Consider the following 19764-nt stretch of genomic DNA (forward strand, 5'->3'; position numbering starts at 1 on the left):
AAAATACTCTGTTATTTTATGCATATGTTTAAAAATAAAACACTTTTTAACCATATTTTAAATTTCAAGTTATTGACAGGACACTTAAATACCATAAAAATTTTTAAAAAGTATCACATTGACAATATGATTTTTTTAATCTGCCCAAAAAAGCCTCTTTTAAAATATTAATCTTATTCTATATAATATTAATACTATATGGTGTAAGATGAATATTAAAAAATGTGTGTAAAGTGACCATTTATGCATTTAATAGAACAGTCTATTAGTAGCCAACTTAGTAGGTTTACTAAGCATGTTTTCTCCTGGACATGACTATGGCCACACTAAGCATGTTTTCTTCTGAACATGACTATAAACACATTAAGCATGTTTTCTTCTGAACATGACTACAGCCACACTAAGCATGTTTTCTTTTAAACATGACTCTAGCGACATTTTCCTTTACACTGTCAAACACCTTCGAACTACTTTCTTTCAAATCTTAACAATTTAGAGTAATCAAAAGGAAACTGGTCATTCATATTATTTATAAACAACCCCTTCATTCCTTAATGAGATAAATTACAAATTGAAGGGTTAGAATGCATAACACTCCAGACACAACAGTGTTGTTAAGAAAACCAGTACAGTATTTGAAGCTGTGTAAAAGGTGATAATGACAAAAATGATAGTTAAGGCAAATTCTCAGATCTGCCTCATGTGCTAAAGAATAATAAGCCAAGCTGAAGTGACTATAAGAAAATCGACAATAATTAGCATATATTTCATTTTAGAAGAGAAGCACTTTCAGCAATTCAAACATTACTGCCTTTTTTATAACAATTTAATGAAAGACAAATACCAGGAACAGAATGAACAGATACCAGGAATTTCCTTCATTTCAAGGTTCTCAGAAACATTTCATGGTTTTTTGATGCATAGCTGCTTGAAATATGAAAAAGTAGGAGCTTCTTGCACCCAAAATGGGAGTTTTCAGGAGATTTTTGCAATGCATGGAGGCACTATTTCAAAATAACTTAAAACTGATTTAAATTCACTTTAAGATTCAATTTATTAAACTATTTATTACATGGTTCCCATGTAAACTACAGTCAAAAGTCGTTAATTCGGACACCCATAATCTGGAATGATCTATAATCCGGACCTCAAAGCTACAAACGAATGCGTCGCGTTCACGGCGTTTAAGAGTGCGCGTAAGACCTTTACGGCTGCGAATATGTTTGTGCACATGCGCGTTTAATGTGTAACGGAGGTATAAGCTAAGCTAAAATTATCCAATTCAGTTAATGTTGCACATTGCGTTGCTCCTTAATCTTCAAATTGGATCCGGCTTATTATTTTTTGCAGACTTTTAGAACAATTTCATAAAAGTAAGCTTGAACTTTCGATTATGTCAAATAGAATTTCCGATATATATATTTACTAATATGTAATTTGTATCTACAAAGCGAAAGTATGTTTTGAAATCCGAAATCTGTTTATCAATTTCACGCTGCGGATTGGAAGTTGATCTGTCAGCACTATCCTTAACTTCAGGGCAGATGTTTTTATTTTATTTGGCTTATAATTCCTTACTAAGTGTAGTATTTCATGTCGATGTACTCCGTCTTTGATATGATTTAAATCAAGTTCCTCATCATTATAATTCGCTTCCGATAGTGAAGAAAGTGACCCAGAGGTTATTGAAAACGAAACATTTCGATTGACAAATTAGTCGGTATTCTCAACACAGCAATTATAGGACTTGAACAGCGGAACTTTGTAACTAAACAAGAAATTATGTCTGTTTAATAGAATTAAAGAGAAAGTATTATCACATGAAACGAAGCAACTTACATTGAAAGAAATGTTTAATAAAGTAAACAAATAAATATTAAGCATTTTCTTTTTGTAAATTTTGATACCCTTTAGATCATAATTGTTTTTTATTTCATAAATTACGGTTTCATATTTTTAATTTTGTAATTTCTGCATGCCATCTTACCAGATTTAAACTGATGATCTATAATCCGGAAAAATCGATAATCTGGAATCGCCGAAGTCCCGACGAGTCCGGATTAACGACTTTTGACTGTATATTAATGTTTAAATACATAGTCTAAATTTTATGTTCTTCAGCTAATTTTATTTTGTAATTTATTTACATTTTTATACCAAGAAAATAACAAGTACGGAAGGAAAGTGTTAATTTATTGAAGCAATTTAAACAAGGTAAAATTTAATTAATAATTAATATGCATATTACTGTGTGCACAAACTTAGTTATGTACCGTATATTGATATAAAACAAAATTAAATACAGATATTCATTGATTAAACAGTTAATTGAATCTTCATGTAGATTTCTATAAATACCTGATTAAGACAGTTCAGATAAAATAAAATTCAATACAAAAAATTACACTAAAGAACATATGAGTGGAAGAGTGAAATTTGCACAATTTAAGTTTCATCAATTCAGTTATGAAACTTAAACTGTGCAATTTAATTTTACTGCTGAAAAACATGTTCATGTATAAAGTCTAAAAATCAGATCATCTACTGTGAGATTTATCGAACAACCAGGAGATTTGGTAACTATGTCAATGTGAACTTTGCTTGTGAGGACCTCCAAAAGAAGTTACAGACAAGATAGTTACAGTAATTACAGTGACCACAAAATGATGCCGTCATGAGAAATGATATATCCTAAACACATGATGTTGGCCACTGCCACTGAAATCTCCATTGTGTGGATATTGCCTCATTCTGTCATAACACTCCACATATGGGAAAAGGATGTCTGTGAAGTTCTGTAGAAATAAAATACAAACTTCAAAATACAGTCAAAAGTCGTTAATTCGGACACCCATAATCTGGAATGATCTATAATCCGGACCTCAAAGCTACAAACTTTCTGCGCATGCGTCGCGTTCACGGCGTTTAAGAGTGCGTGTAAGACCTTTACGGCTGCGAATATGTTTGTGCACATGCGCGTTTAATGTGTAACGGAGGTATAAGCTAAGCTAAAATTATCCAATTCAGTTAATGTTGCACATTGCGTTGCTCCTTAATCTTCAAATTGGATCCGGCTTATTATTTTTTGCAGACTTTTAGAACAATTTCATAAAAGTAAGCTTGAACTTTCGATTATGTCAAATAGAATTTCCGATATATATATTTACTAATATGTAATTTGTATCTACAAAGCGAAAGTATGTTTTGAAATCCGAAATCTGTTTATCAATTTCACGCTGCGGATTGGAAGTTGATCTGTCAGCACTATCCTTAACTTCAGGGCAGATGTTTTTATTTTATTTGGCTTATAATTCCTTACTAAGTGTAGTATTTCATGTCGATGTACTCCATCTTTGATATGATTTAAATCAAGTTCCTCGTCATTATAATTCACTTCCGATAGTGAAGAAAGTGACCCAGAGGTTATTGAAAACGAAAACATTTCGATTGACAAATTAGTCGGTATTCTCAACACAGCAATTATGGGACTTGAACAGCGGAACTTTGTAACTAAACAAGAAATTATGTCTGTTTAATAGAATTAAAGAGAAAGTATTATCACATGAAACGAAGCAACTTACATTGAAAGAAATGTTTAATAAAGTAAACAAATAAATATTAAGCTTTTTCTTTTTGTAAATTTTGATACCCTTTAGATCATAATTGTTCTTTATTTCATAAATTACGGTTTCATATTTTTAATTTTGTAATTTCTGCATGCCATCTTACCAGATTTAAACTGATGATCTATAATCCGGAAAAATCGATAATCTGGAATCGCCGAAGTCCCGACGAGTCTGGATTAACGACTTTTGACTGTATAGCTATCTGCATTTATAGTAACAATATGAACATCCTCTTAGAATCATATGGAACAATGATCTCATATTTAGAGACACCATTTCATGCCATTATTTATTCACAATGAAGAAATCATTCATGCAACTGTTGTGGATTATTACTAACCAGTTATGAAAATTTTGCTTATTCGCAAAACCAGACCATCTGAGGAGTGCTTTAAACTTGCAAGAAGAATGATGCTATTAGCCCACATGGCAAACATGATTATATGAAAGTTCATGGCTTATCAACTGCATAATAATTCTCTTAAATAAATGGAAGTAAAAATCCTCAAGTAAAGCATATCTTACTGATTTATCGGAAGGAGGTATAAGAGGTATGCTGATCAGTGAGGGTTTTGCTCATGTAGCTTCAATTTTTCAAACATTCGAGTTAATTCCTGTTTAATATTTCTCTTAAAATTCAAACATTTCACATCCACAATCATATTGGATTCTGGGCAGAAATAAGGCCACCTCAACAAACACCGAAATGTTACCTGAATTTTTGCTGAGTATTCACTGTAGATATGTTACTTGTTAAAAATGTCTTTGCAGAAAATGCCCAATGCATAATGTTTCACTGTTCCATGCTAACTAAAATGATTAGAAAAACAGCATACAGCAGCCTAACTCTAACAAAGCAGTCAACCTTTTGATCAGGCATCTTTATTACCTTATACAGGGTGATTCAGAATTCATCATCAATATTTGGTGGGGAGGTAGGGAATAGGAAAAGAAGGAGATTTCAGATAGGAAAGCATGAGCGCAGACAAACGCATGGTGGTGTAGAGCGCGCTGTGTGTACACAACTTCCATACATAAACACTTTGAGGTGTGCAGCCAGTCGTCATTCAAATAAGTGACTTTGCAGAAGTAACATGAACCGGTATACATGGAATGAACTTTCAGATATGCATGTAAATGCCAGGCATATTCCAGAAGGTCCGGTTGTCCATGCAATGCCATTGTAAATCATGCATTCTAGCACATGGTCAGCAGTTTGAACACCTCTTGTAAGTCTGTAAAACCGATGCAAAGAAATGTTATATGCAAGATAATAAATGTTTTTTTTTCCCTTACTACTTCCTTCTTATGTTTCTTTCCCTCATTGAACTGGGGTCATTTTGCCCTACTACAAGGCATATGCACTCATGCATTCCTATGTGAAATCTCCTTCTTTTCCTATTCTCTAGCTCCCCACCAAATATTGATGATAAATTCTGAATCACCCTGTATAAATAAACTAGCAAAAATTAAATCATTAAAACTTTTACCAGACTTATTAGTGATTTCACTCGTGAATGATTATTTAATTCAATATGCTGAGCTACAAAATTCAAAGCATTCATACATTAACTCTAATTCAGGCAACATTACTTGACTGCATCTAGAGTGACCTTAGCATGATACAGAGGCCTTCCTTAGTTGACTGTGCCGGCGGGGCGCCAACCCAACGAACAGCCCGCAGGGACTTCTCATGTTCATCGCCACAATCCATCACACAATGCATTCATACAGAGAAGCAAAACTTAATAGATATTGAAATAAATATAACCAAGATGATTGGACAATGATTAATATAAAACTGCTCTTAAATAATAGAAACAGAACTATATCAGCTTCAGGTAAAATGTCTTAATTTGTGAAAATCAACAAAATGACATCCTATGTACACTGGTTTCCAAAAATTAAGGAACGACAAAAATAGTGATAACTTGCTCAAAAATAAGTCAATTCATACAAAATTTTGATATAAAAACTGCTGAGTAAAACTGCAGTATGCAAATTAGTGGCACTGCAATCAAAATACATTATCTGTGAGGAGCATAAAATTGCATGTTTCAGAACAAGTCTGCAAATTTCGCTGTGATACTGAGAAAAGAAATCTGGAATAGCCAATTTGTAACAACAACCTCCAGGTTGCATTGCCGAAGAACTTTGATGGATAGCTATTGGGAGACTAGAAGCAGGACAAAGAACTGGCCAGATGGCTAAATGCGAATCCTTCTCTGGTTCATAGGCAAAACTTTTTAACTACATATTTGGCATCCAGGAGGTTCAGCCAAGGATGGCGAAATGCTAGAAAAGGAATAGAACATTATGCTGATTTTGTCATTTATACTGATCTATGCCATTAGTGGTATGTCCAGTACAAAGTGCTCTATAAGCTGTTTTCCCACAAGAAAACAAGGCTGCGAGTTACTTGTGCTACTATGAATAGTCTACAAGGATGTTATGTGTTGCTATAGTCTGCTGCATCTCCAGACTCGTTTCTCATTGAATACATATGGGATATTAACGAACTGATTGCTTTCCTTCCCAGATGCTTGAACTAATGATGAAACATTCATCAGACAATGATTAATGACCTCAGTGATAGCATGCCAAGATGTAGTTAGATGTATTTATGTTTCTGTTCATAATGGTTACATGCCATACTCATTAAACCAAGATGAAACCAAGATGATTTGAATTTCAAATTTCTGTGACTTATCCTTCTTTTAATGCTGCAGTTTCAATCTTCAATAGCACAAGTTTATTTTCACATTTTAAAAATTTCTCATTTATTAGTCTGTCTTTGCGAAATCTTTATTTTAAAAGTTTTGTATTAATTGTAGGTGACCATTTTTGATTTTTCCTAAAAAACACAGATTACAAACTAAACAATTTACATAATTCTTAAGTAGATAAAAAATATTTATTGACAATTATTCAGTCATTCTTTATTGTTAAACACACTCCCTTCACTTCAGAAATCCAAAAGAAAATCTTGCACAAGGTACAGGCAAATTGCAGCATTACTTGGAAATATTTGAAAGTATATACATCCTGACATTATAGGCTTTAAGATTTACTGGTATGCAAGTACAAAGTCTGACTATTCAGCATTCAACTAACCATAAAGCTCATCTAGCTGAAATATTTTCAAATTTTAGAAACTTTTTTTAGTGTAAAATTAAGCAAATAAGAGTTTTTAAACTTGATAAGGCACAAATAAGACTAAAAGACTGTGTTATAAAGCATGATTTGAATCGAACAAAAATTGTCTCCAAATAGTGTGATTCAGCACCAATAATGGACAAGTATAATATAATGCGTTTGCATTACATAAACATGATTAATTCTCAAAATGTCAATTTTGTTCTCGTAAAAAATGATGTAAGTTAACTGCTGTCTATCTGTTTTCAATCACATTTTGAAAAAAAAAAAAAAAAAAATTTAATGTTTTTAATTTGTCTTCAATAGAACAGCATGCAGTAGAAAATTTTCAATTTATGGGATCCTGGCATCAAGAAAAGTGCAACTTATATGAAAATGGATAAATACTGGCTGTACAATATGAAAAATTCTGAGAAGCAACTCAAGTTTTTTCCTTGACTTTTTTATTAATGTATGCAATTTGTACATGTTGATTAACTAAGTAAACAGTTATCTTTTGGTTGTCTCAACTTCTTCTGGAATGACTGGTGAAAGTCAATTTTCATGGTCAGTGGAATTTCCTAATCAAATATGTTTTACTTGCGCATTTATGTGTGAAATGCCCTTTTTTCTTTGGAAATCTCAGATAATTTATATGTAAGCATTTAATATTCACGGTGATAACAAATAATATGAGCCTTTTATAATTTTAGACAGGATTTTTTTTTCTTTTGTTTTTCTGGCTTTTTTGCTGTAACTACCCTTTTTATACAACACTTAATAATCAAAATCTTTGCATACAGTACAAAGTCCGAAATCCAGACATCCATTATCCGAAATGATCTAAAATTCGGAACTCAAAGCCACAAACATTTTTTTTTATTAATGCTGTATGCATGCACATTTGATTTTTCCTTCCATAATAAAACATGTGGAGATTTTTGCTTAAAAATTCCGATTCTTAATTTCATTTAGGTCTTAAATAAAATACCTCATTATGGAAAAACAATCATGTAAGCATAAATTTGTGAGATTAATAATTTGGCTCCGTAGCTGAGTGTCTACTTGGCATACATCTCAAACCAAAGCATTCACTGATTTTATATCCCTGACACTGACCTGGCGAGTCATTATTTATTATATTTTGCTTTCATCACCGCATGTTTATCAATACATGCCGTCATGTCTAAACTTTTTTATATTAGTACTTGAATAACAAGAGTAAGGCAACCTTTTATACTAACATTATACTTGACGATGATTATAGATTTTTAAATGCACTAAGATGTAGTTAAATGAATGTTTACGAAGGAAAATTCAACAAAAATTTCTTTTCATATGCTAAACACGAATTTTTTTAATGAAACTCATATACCAAAAGATTACATTTAGTGCTATTTTAATTAAGAATAACTGATATGTTATTCAGCATAAACCCAGAAGCAGCGGCAGAATATGTCTGCACCGGATGGCAGAATTTAGGGAAGACGAAATTTTTGGAATTTAGGGTAGCACCCAGCGACAAAATAAAGGAATGGGATGTTTTTATGATTTAGGGAAAGCACTGAGATCAAAAGTTTAGCAGAATTTAGTACCCGCAGAGACTGCACCAGGTGGTATCGAGCTCCGGCCTTAGATAAAGCCTTAAGTATATACGTGGGAGTTTATTTATTTAGGTCTCGGATTAGTTTGAAGCATGTGCAAGAAATAAAAGTAGGTATAGTAAATAACTAAACTAATACAATTCAGGCTTAATTCAGTACGCAATAGGAGCAAGACAAAATTTAGCGAAACAACTTGGCTTTCGTCACCGATCTTGTGATACACAGCCAATAGTATATAACGGACGCTATTCAGCTAGGCTAAAATTATCTTTACTGATTCTAAGGCATTTCAATTAATATAGCAGACTGCACTGCTCCCTGATCTTTTAATTTGATCCAGCTTATTATGTTTTGCAGACTGTTATTATTACGGTAGTTTTATAAAAACTAAGCTCAACTTTCGATTATCTTGAAAAAAGTTTCCAATTTTGGAGTTGCCAAAGGGACTACAAAGTGAAACATGTTTCGATGTCCATTAAACAAAAAAGTGGAATTGCTGCAAAAAATGGATAAAGGCATATTCGTCTCAAAATTATGCAAGGATTATGGCATTGGAAAGTCCAACTGTATATGACACAAAAAGAAAAAGGAACTTTTTGAATTTTTTGTGGAAGCATCTTGAACAACTTACATTGGAAGAAATGTTTAATAAAGTAAAATATATACAAAGCTTTTTTTTTTTTTTTTTGTAAATTTTGATACCCTTTAGATCATAATTGTTCTTTATTTCATAAATTATGATTTCATATTTTTAATTGTATAATTTCTGCGTGCCATCTTACCAGATTTAAATTGATGATGTATTATCTGGAAAAATCCCAAATCCGGAATCGCCTCCTAAGTCCCGACCAGTCCGGATTTTTTTTTTTTTTTTTTTTCCTTTGAAAACATACAGACTCCCCGTGCACCCCATATGTACAACACAGGGCTTACAGAAGTAAGTTAACTAGAACATTAAAGGTTGCATGTATAAATAAACATTAAAAATTACATGCATAAATAAAGCCAACAAAAGCAGAGAACAGCAGTCTGGACTTCACGAAAACAGATAAGTTCACTGGCCAAGTCACTCCGAACATTTTCAAATCGTTCTGTAAGCATAATCTAGGACCATCAAATGTAGGGCACGAGAAAATCAAATGTTCCACATCCTGAGGAACTCTTTTTGAACATTCACATAAATTGTTTGATCATAGATTAAAACGAAACAGATAACTTGCAAATTTACCGTGACCAGATAAAATCTGAGACACTTTAAAATTTAACGAGAGGAAAGACTTGGAATTCAGTCTATGGTAAATAGAAGGAAGGAACTTTTTGGTGACTTCAGCATTACAAGATGAAATGTATTCCTCATTCCACATAGGTAAAAGCTTTTTATAATGAAAGGACTTCCAATAACTCTTTGGAATGCTAATGTTGATATCAATGGGTAAATTTAAGGCATCTTTAGCTAAGAAATCAGCTCTTTCATTTCCGTAGAAACCATGATGAGCACGCACATAAGCAAAGCAGATATCAATACCTCTAATTCTAAGTGAACTAACAGTTACTAGGGTTTCGATAACTAATTTATCGCAGCTGATAATACTGTTCAAAAGTTGAAGAGAAGAAAGAGAATCAGAACAAATAAGGTACTTTGAGGATGTTTTCCCATGATCCTGGATCCCGGATCCATTTGACAGCAAGATAAATGCACAGAAGTTCTGCTTGAAAAACTGTACATTCATTCCGTATACGGTGTCTAAGAAAACAAATGGAATTTGTACTGTATCTGGAATTTAGTAGTTCCTGAGCTTTACAGATAGTCCAGCTTTTACAGTACTATAATTTTTAAAAGAAAAATTATAAAATAATTAAATGTTTTAATTTAATTTTAGTCTCAGTTTCTTTCATTTCTGGCTGAATTTTAAAGGAAAACAATATTACATTTACATTTTTTTTTTCCTGACTCGGCAGCATATAATGAGCTTTGCTAAACTAATATTTTTCAGAAGTTTTGATGATAGTCTAATATACGCTTTAAGAAAAATATGTTTGAAGTAAAATGTAACACTCCTATCACTGCAATATTACTTGCCATATTTAATTTTTATTACTGCTCAGCTATTTGTACAGTGTCACAAATTTTGTTTTTCATGAGAAGCTACATCCAGAGAAACATAGTATCTTACAAAAGAATAATTGGTATCAATTGTAGAAAAATAAATACTTTAAAATTTCAAAATATAACTCATTATGACTGCAAACAATGGGTTAATTTTTCACACAGTAAATTAGACAAGAAATTTAGAATATTTTACCTGTCTGGATTAGGAACTTCCTTAGAATGAAACAGCATTTTATACCGAGAAATCTCAGATGCCCAACGGCGCACTTTTAATTGCTTAACATTTAACCTAAAGACATGAAATCTAAATTTCATTATCTTTACAAAGAGAAATATAATGACAAATATTATTCCTTCAAAGTGTTTTTTTACATAAAATCATTTTAAGTGGCCCACAGTCAAGTTAATATGTGACTTAGTAACATTATAAAGACATCAACAGAACTAATATAGCATATTCATGGTATTTTATTACAAATAATTAGTTTCTTACATATAATAAAAATAACTGCTTACTTGAAAACACAATTTTTAATACATCAATTATTGCTTACTAAAAGGAAAGTAACTAGCAAACATTGATAATGTTTTGAAAGGCTAAAATATAAAAAGTTTCATAAAACTCAACTCTTATAGGTTAAGATAAAATAACATGTCAAACAAGTATTAATTTAGAAGTCAAAGAACAAAAATCAGCATTATATTTGCAAATTTTCACAGGTTCTTATTCTTATAGGTTATTTGAATAACGCAAAGCATGAAACAGCTATCTGGATAAAGGAAGGGATGCTTTCCTTGTAGACTTTTTGCAGGAAACAAAGTCATATTCATGTTACATGTGAGGAAAACCATGAAAATACCTAAGCAACTAGCGTATTTGCTGGAATTTGAACCTGACAAATAGGCTAGCTGCATTTGCCATAGGACTGACTGATCAACGTTCAGCAATTATATTCTCTCAGCCACTTATAGGCATCTCTATTCTTAGAACTTTCCAATATAAAACCAAAGCAGTCTTTAAAATTCTCATTATATATATATATATATATATATATATATATATATATACTATATACTTATATACTGATTCATGCTTAACTATTGACATAATGCTACACATTTTGTATGCATGCATATAAATAGACAAGTTTCAATGAATCTGAGGAAAAACAGAAACTTTGTAATAATGACGTTAAAAGAAAGAAAGAAATAAACCCTCACTTAATGTTTCTCATGAAAATGGTGATGAAAAATAATAGTGAAATGGAATGCTAAACCAGAAGTATATTATTACAATACTGTTGATACAGCTCTTTTTATCAATAGCTTGCATTTTACCTGAAATTTAGTTGAATTATTTTTTAAATGAAAATTCACCTGAGAGTTAAGTCTAGTAAAAGTCAGCAAGATGAGAGTGAAGTTTCAGCTAAATTCTGTACAGAAAATAATTCAATCCTATGCTGATAGCAGAAATTACTGGTTAAAACAAATTGCTGATAACATATAACTTTTCACTCTACTATTTTTTTACACTCTACTAGAAATCATGATCATTTAAAAAAAAATGAAGATATTTTTTAAATATTTATGCATTAACTGCATAATATCATTGAAAAATGAAAGCATTTACCTGAGAATAAATGAAGGAAATTACTTTTACAATTTCATAGTTAACCTTGATGGATTCAAATCAAATGAGCATTTATATGGGGTGGTCCACCAAAAAATTGCCTCCCTTCAATACCGATACCATGCTTTTTGGAGGACGACCTTAGCTGCAATTATCAATTATGCATCTGCAATTATCAGGCAGCCTGGTGTCACCACAGTGTTCCAACTCTCTATTCACTTCTTCTATGAATTCCTCTACACATAATGTTCGGCTTTCTATTCAGTTCTTTCATTAGTATTTTGTCAGAAAGATACTGTTCACCTTGCTATATTATTGTTGCAGATAGGGTAGTTTTTATGGCTCACCTTATAAAATGTAATCCAAGTAAAAACGTCTTTAAACTCAGCATGCAGTTTATTACTCTAAAACAGTGGTTCTCAACCTTTTTTTTTTTTTTTTTTGTTTTGTTTTGTTCCCCCATACCCCTTTTAGCATTGCTAGACAAACATTACTCCCTTCCTTTCCAAAACTCGTAAAAACACATATAAATTTCAAAATCGTAAAAACAACCTTGTATTTAGCGTAAGTATATATACATTTACTTAAATTTAGATTATTTAATGCACTATGTTAATTAAATGAGGTGAAAATATTGAAAATGTTGACAAATACCAAAATTTGAATAAAAGTTTTCAACTTTTTTTATATTCATAAACTAAAACTAAATACTTAACAGGTAAATAAAAGACTCACTGCATTACCCCCCTGGCTGAGAACCCATGCTCTAAGAAATAGAAGCTAAAATTTATTTAAAATAATACATATTAGGAATTTTTTACCTGTCATACAGATCATCATCTTCAGCACCCCATCCAAAGTATTCATTTGAATAGCCATTAACAGTGGTAAACTGCTCTTTAGTAAAAGCAGTAACACCTCCAAATAATTCTGGGTATGGTAAACTAAAAAAAAAAAAAAAAAAAAAAAAAAAAAAAAAAAAAAAAAAAAAAAAAAAGGAAAAAAAAATAAGTATTTAAAATGAAATAATAACAAACAAAAAAAAAAAAAAAAAAAAAAAAAAAAAAAAATTTAGAGACACTACAAAATATAAGTCATTGATTTATTGCACAGATAGAAAATAGATTTTTTGCACTTTACTTGATAATATTGCCCATGACATACTGATATTGATGATTTTAGCTTAACTAACGTTTTGCATTATATTAATTGTTTTCCCTGTATGTCTTGGATATTACTCACTTAAACTGAAGGTTCATGCAAATTTTGCAGCATAGGTTAAAATTAAGATGTAATCTTAACTGACAGATCTGTGGAATTCACTCCCTGACAACATACTTAAAGGGAAGCTAGTCACAATGCCGAAAGTAAAAATGTTTGAGTTTGGTAAGTGTTTCAAAATTAGCTGATTTTAAACCAAAAAGATGTTACAATTCTGAATAGGTTTTATTGCACAGTCAAAATGCAACTGTAGCTTAACAGCAAGCCATTGTAATTTACAGTTGGTGAGAAGTTGCATCATTTACTTTGTTATCACTTTTTAAATGTATTACCACAAGTACAGATTAATAAAGTTTCAAGCTAGGTTTTACTTTGAAATGTATATTGTACATTCATAGTTAAGCATGATCAGATGCAATAAGTCATGAAATATTAGAGATAACTTCCTAAGGTCAGCCAATAAATTAGACAACAAGTAGTTCTTTCTTAGTTTAACACAAGTTATAATCTGAAATAATAAAAATTTCATACTGAAATTAAAGTATTTAGATAAAAACTATATTACATTAATGATTTACTTAATATAAAAGCTTTAAACACATTATTTAAATGGATGTATGATATCGCAAAAAAATTATTATGTGGTTTTATAGAGAGTCTACAGAAATGTATTTAAGTCATATTTAAACGTATACAGATTTATTTTTATATGTGCTGAATAATGCTGCCATCATTGGTTTATTTTAAATATTGCTAGGACATTTGCAAACTGAAGAGTAACACTTAATTTCTCCTCCATGAAGCACAATCAACATTATGAACATACACATAAGGAAATCATACTAGTAAACTCACTCAAACTGCATTACATTAATCATTTATATTCTTTTTACAGATAGAAAGATAGATGTATATAGACTAAACGTTTAAAAGTAAACAATGAAAGTAAAGACCTATTTAATATTTTAATATAAATATTTATTTTATTATAATATACTGAATAATATATTCTAATTTAATATACTGAAAGCAGAAATGCAACTCAGAGTCACATTTTCAGAGCAAAGAGTTAGCATAAGTCTTTAAATAAGATCAAAATTACTTTAAAAAAAAAAAAAAAAAAAAAAAAAACCTTCATGCAGAATCATTTTTATATGTTCCAATTTTAAGAAAAATCATTATATTACAATTTATAGTCATAACTTATAATATGATTGCATGAATTTTAAGCTAAAGTGGTGTAGAAAAATTGCAACACATATTGCATTTGATGTCTGTTATGGAATAAAATCACCAAACTGCTGTAAACTGACGTAAGTTCGAAAGTTCCCAGCTTCACATGTAAAAACTGTTTAATAATAAATTCCTTTTGCAAACATGTAGTGGCAACACAAAATGAGTTTGATAAGAGAAACTGCATGCAATCTTTTTTTGACTGTTTACTGAGTGAAGTGATGTCTAAAACTGAATATGATTCTGTGATTAAATTTTTCACTGAAGTCTCAGTCTCAAAGAAATAAAACACCCCTTGGAGCATATGCATTCCATTCATCTCCTCCCTGCTCTACAGTAAAAGAATAGGTAAAACATTTTCACATGGGTCTAGAATCTGTGCAAGGGAATTCTCATAAAGGTTGACCAGTGTAAATAGAATGACATCAGAAAATACTATTTGTGTCCAGGAGAAAATATTAAGTGATAGAAGATTAGCAGCAGGATTTAATCTAAAAACTAACTGTTTTGTGCATTGTACATTAGCAAACTCTCGGTAAGTTAGTACTCCAATATTTTTCAGTATTTCAAAAACAGCAACATGTCAGTGCAACTAAAACAACAGTGTGAATTTGACTGCTTTCTTACCATCTAGAAGTAGTTTTAAAAGATTATTTCCTGTTCTCTAAACTGATTTTCTGGAAAGAGATTTAATGGTGATGAAAGATTTAATGATCGTGAAAGAGCAGTAATGGAATATTTTAAGGATAAAAGTTAAAATTTCTTTTTCATGAACACAGAGTTGCTCATTAAACAATCTAAAAGTGTATCCAAGTACGAGCAGATGATACTGAAAAAGAAATGGTGCCACTTTTGATTCTTAACTGTACATATGTGTTTTACGAATTCATAAAAACAGCTGTTAATACAACTTTTTACTTTCTATTTTAAGAAAGAGAGACAGCATCACTGCTGTAAATATCATGTAAAAGAAGAAATTCACAAACAACAGAAGGCAGCAAAAATCTACATAGTAGCAACATCTGGCAGCACGAGTATTTGGTGTGACAGTCCCCACATTTGATAACAAATACACATCACTATGACTTAAATGATTGAAATTCTGGATTTTTTCATGAGGTATTTCATAAGCTAAACAAAAAAAACAAAATTCTTTTTTATCTGTATCAATTCTAGTTCAAATCCTCCCAACCCATATCGTTTGAAACATTTTCTACGAGATTTGAAACTGAATAATTACAAGACACCACTGATGTACAAATAGTTTTATTTTGAAGCACTTTTTTATTATCTAGAAAAGATTAATCGAGCATGAGGTAAAAAAAAACATAAGCAATTGTGAATAAACATAAGCATTATGTATATATACTGACAATGTGTTGTTTACTTACTGATTTGATTCTGTGGCACAGAACCGAATCATCTTGGCAGTGCAATAATAACCAAAAGCAGGCGGCAAAAATTTATGCTGTAGTTTGACTGTACAGGATTCAGGTGTTATCATTCTGATTTGTGAATTTAAGTACCCCATTTCTTACTTATGAAAATTATTCCCATATCAAATGGAATATTGAATGGTTCACTGTAGAAATAATGCAATTCCATCTAAACATTTCAACTGTATGATCATACCATCTATTAACCACTGGACCATTCAGGACTGCATACGTCTACTTCCCACTTTGCATTTCTTGCTGATCTGAGATCAACTTACATTGCTTTTCTGTTTTTGAATGTCAACTAGTATTAATGTAGACTGTCTTCAGCAACCATTGTTGATGTTTCTGTTTACAGCCAGTCTGATGAAATTTCATCAACAAACAAGCTACACTTCAGCTAGTTCTTTCTGCTATTTTCTGCTATACTGAAAAATCTTCAACACTCAATGCAAGTACAATACTTTTCTTAAGAGGAGTTAACTGTGCAGTTGAAGCTATCACTCTATCTCCTATCGCTATCAGTTATTCACTATTAGCTAACAGTTACTTGTTAACTATTAGTTATCAGTTATTCACCATTAGCATGTTTTATCATCAAATGTACAAAAAATATTTTTTTTCAACATGTACTAGCATCAGCTTTAAAATATGAATAAATTAGTTAAATTAAAGTGAAACAACTAAAAGATACCCTCTTTAAGACACAATAACACGTCGAATAAATACTAATTCAGAAGTCAAACAACAAAAATCAGCATTATATTTACAAAATTTTCACAGGACTAGTTTCCATGGTTTAAAATTTTGCGTCAAAGAACATGAGGCATATGTTAGAAAAAAGTAAACACAGAAGTCTTCTGTTGCTCAACATTGTTAGTCCAAAAATCACACTTTCAATTTTTCTGCTGCTAAAATTATTCAAAAAGCATCTTCCATTGGAGAATTGGATTTTCTAGAGGCATTTCACATTCATAAAAATCTTTCTGTTCTAGTTAACGATCCTAATTCCAATCCAAATTTGCCTTCGGCTTTTAGAGAAATTATGTTTTAGTTCTGGTTTCGCCAACAGATGGCACCACTTGCTTATTCTTGTCCAGGCTTTCTTATCTTATCTAATCATTATTTCCTATCTTGTTCATTTGCAGTTTTGCAGCTGAAGATGGTGGTTCGGTAAAACCATCGAAACTAGTCCTGTGAAAATTTTGTAAATACAACGCTGATTTTTGTTGTTTGACTTCTGAATTAGATACCCTCTTTATTTAACAGTAGACTTGTGTAGACCCAACAATGGCTGACTACTGAATACTGGTAGCTCGACCTAGTTTTGAACTCAAGCAGGTGGGAAAGCTGCATAAATGTTCTTCACAGTTTTTCCCAAGTGTAATGTGAATAGAAGCTAATTTCTCTTAAAAAGTCCTCCTTGAAATCACCCTTCCCTTTAAGCAGATAGCCTCCATGTGTTTCATCATATTCAAACAACATAACCTAACTGAAACTAATAGACCTATTGCCATGTGATTCAAGAAAAACTAGCTTGATTTAGCACAAAAATTTTATTTATATTTCTACCCAGTGTTTTATACAAATGTCTAATTTATTTTTAAATACAAATGTCTAATACACTTCTTTCCCAGGGGTTGTAGTTGGTTGCTTCTTCAAATTATACATTAACAATGTATTTTATGGCAATAATAAACTATGAATCAAGCAAGCACAAAATATGAAATTACTGGTCAAGTTCACTATAGCAACAATTCTGAAGTCAATAAATGCATGTGTGAAGGTATTTCCCTTTATAAATACTGGATTTGGATTAATACAAAACTGATCTTTTTCGCAAAAGAATTTTTATCACTGAAAAACTTAAATAACATATTGGGTCATCTGGAAATCTTCTGCCTTTGACCTCACAACATCGGCGGAGTCATCTGGAGTGGTGTCGCAGCCGATCATCATGGCTGCCATCAGACTGGCATTGTATGGTGTTCAGCGATGAATCCCGCTTCACTCTTGAAGCAGATGACCACCATGTTTGTGTCTGAAGAGGAAGGGGCCAGCGGTCCCAATCAGCCTTTGTTTTACAAAGGAATACAGCCATAAACCCTGGTGTGATAGTGTGGGGCACTATTTCTTATAACAGCAGGTCTTCTTTAGTCATCCTCAGTACATCTTTAACAGCTCAATGATATGTTGATACCACCCTGCAGCCAGTTAGTTACATTACCCTTCATGGCACGTCATCCTGGGGCCATTTTCCAACAAGATAATGAAAGGTCACATATCGTTCGCATATCTCTGGACTGTCTCTGTGAGGTTGATAATTTTCCTTGGCCAGCAAGGTCACCAGACCTTTCACCAATCGAGCATGTCTGGGACATGTTGGCCACAAAATTCGGGCACCACAAAATATCACCGATCTGTAGCGACAATTGATGAATGCCATGCAGAATGTGTCGCATGATGACATTAGGAACCTCTACCACTCCTTGCCTTGATGAATTCAAGCATGCATTACCGCCAGGGGCAGTTCAACCAACTACTAATTTGAATGCTCAATGGGTGATTGTGAGCCGTGAACAGGTACTATGATGACCTTTACTTTTTTCATCATTTTATTATTGGTGTACGAGCTATTTACATATTCAATTTCAACAAAAACAACCACTTCCTTCATGGTGCTTTGATTTTTTTTTTTTTTTTTTTTTTTGGAAAAAGAGTGTACAGTCAAAAGTCGTTAATTCGGACACCCATAATCCGGACCTCAAAGCTAAAAACTTTCTGCGCATGCGCCACGTTGACACATGCGCATAGGCGTTTACACATGCGCGTAAGACCTTTTACCACTGCGCTTCTGCGTGTGTGCAAGCGCAGAATACGTTTTCGCGTGTGTGTTTTATGTATAACGGACGGTATAATCTAAAATTATCTAATTATCTATTTCAGTTAATGTTGATGATTGCGTTGTTCCTTAATCTTCGAATTGGATCCGGCTTATTATTTTTTGCACACTGTAAGAGCAATTTTATAAAAGCAAACTTGAACTTTCGATTATGTCAAATAGAATTTCCGATTCTGGAGCTCCCAAAGGATCGTACAAAACGAAAGTATGTTTCAATGTCCATCAAACAAAAAGTGGAATTGCTGCAAAAAATGGATAAAGACATGAAGAATGTGACAGAGAGGTTAGTGAAAACGAAAAAATTTCGATTGACAAGTTAGTCGGTATTCTCGGCACAACAATTAACGGGACTTGAACAGCGGAACTTTGTAACTGAACAAGAAATTGTGTCTGTTTATAGAATTAAAGAGAAAGTATTATCACATAAAACGAAGCAACTTAAAACAACTTACATTGAAAGAAATGTTTAATAAACTAAATAAATATTAAGCTTTTTTTTTTGTAAATTTTGATACTCTTTAGATTATAATTGTTTTTTATTTCATAAATTAAGGTTTAATATTTTTAATTTTAGAATTTCTGCATGCCATCTTACGAGATTTAAACTGATGATCTATAATCCGGAAAAATCGATAATCCGGAATCACCGAAGTCCCGACGAGTCCGGATTAATGACTTTTGACTGTATAATAAACTAGATTTTAAGTTGAATATATATCTTCCAGTGATTAAAAAAAAGGCTGAAATATGAAAGTTTGAAAAGCAGAAGACATCTGTATTTTAGTTTACAATTTCAGAAAAAAAGAATTCCCAGCAACATTTAAATGACCAAAATACTTTAGTTTTTAACTTTCTTTTTAATTCCTG

General features: G+C 31.8%; 1 protein-coding gene across 1 annotated transcript in view; it reads right to left on the reverse strand.

The window, feature by feature from the left end:
- Nucleotides 1-19764, reverse strand: part of LOC118180685 (beta-1,4-N-acetylgalactosaminyltransferase bre-4-like) — a 43654-nt gene that overhangs the window by 7313 nt on the left and 16577 nt on the right. Inside the window, exons 4-5 of the mRNA XM_085815255.1 lie at nucleotides 12927-13049; nucleotides 10669-10764 (exon numbers count right to left, since the gene is read on the reverse strand). Of these exons, the coding sequence (XP_085671381.1) occupies nucleotides 10669-10764; nucleotides 12927-13049 (219 nt within the window). The remainder of the gene's footprint in view (nucleotides 1-10668; nucleotides 10765-12926; nucleotides 13050-19764) is intronic.

This window comes from Stegodyphus dumicola, chromosome 4, assembly GCF_044657685.1.
Source record: "Stegodyphus dumicola isolate Sdum_Otavi_A_Nest chromosome 4, ASM4465768v1".
Classification (NCBI taxonomy): domain Eukaryota; kingdom Metazoa; phylum Arthropoda; class Arachnida; order Araneae; family Eresidae; genus Stegodyphus; species Stegodyphus dumicola.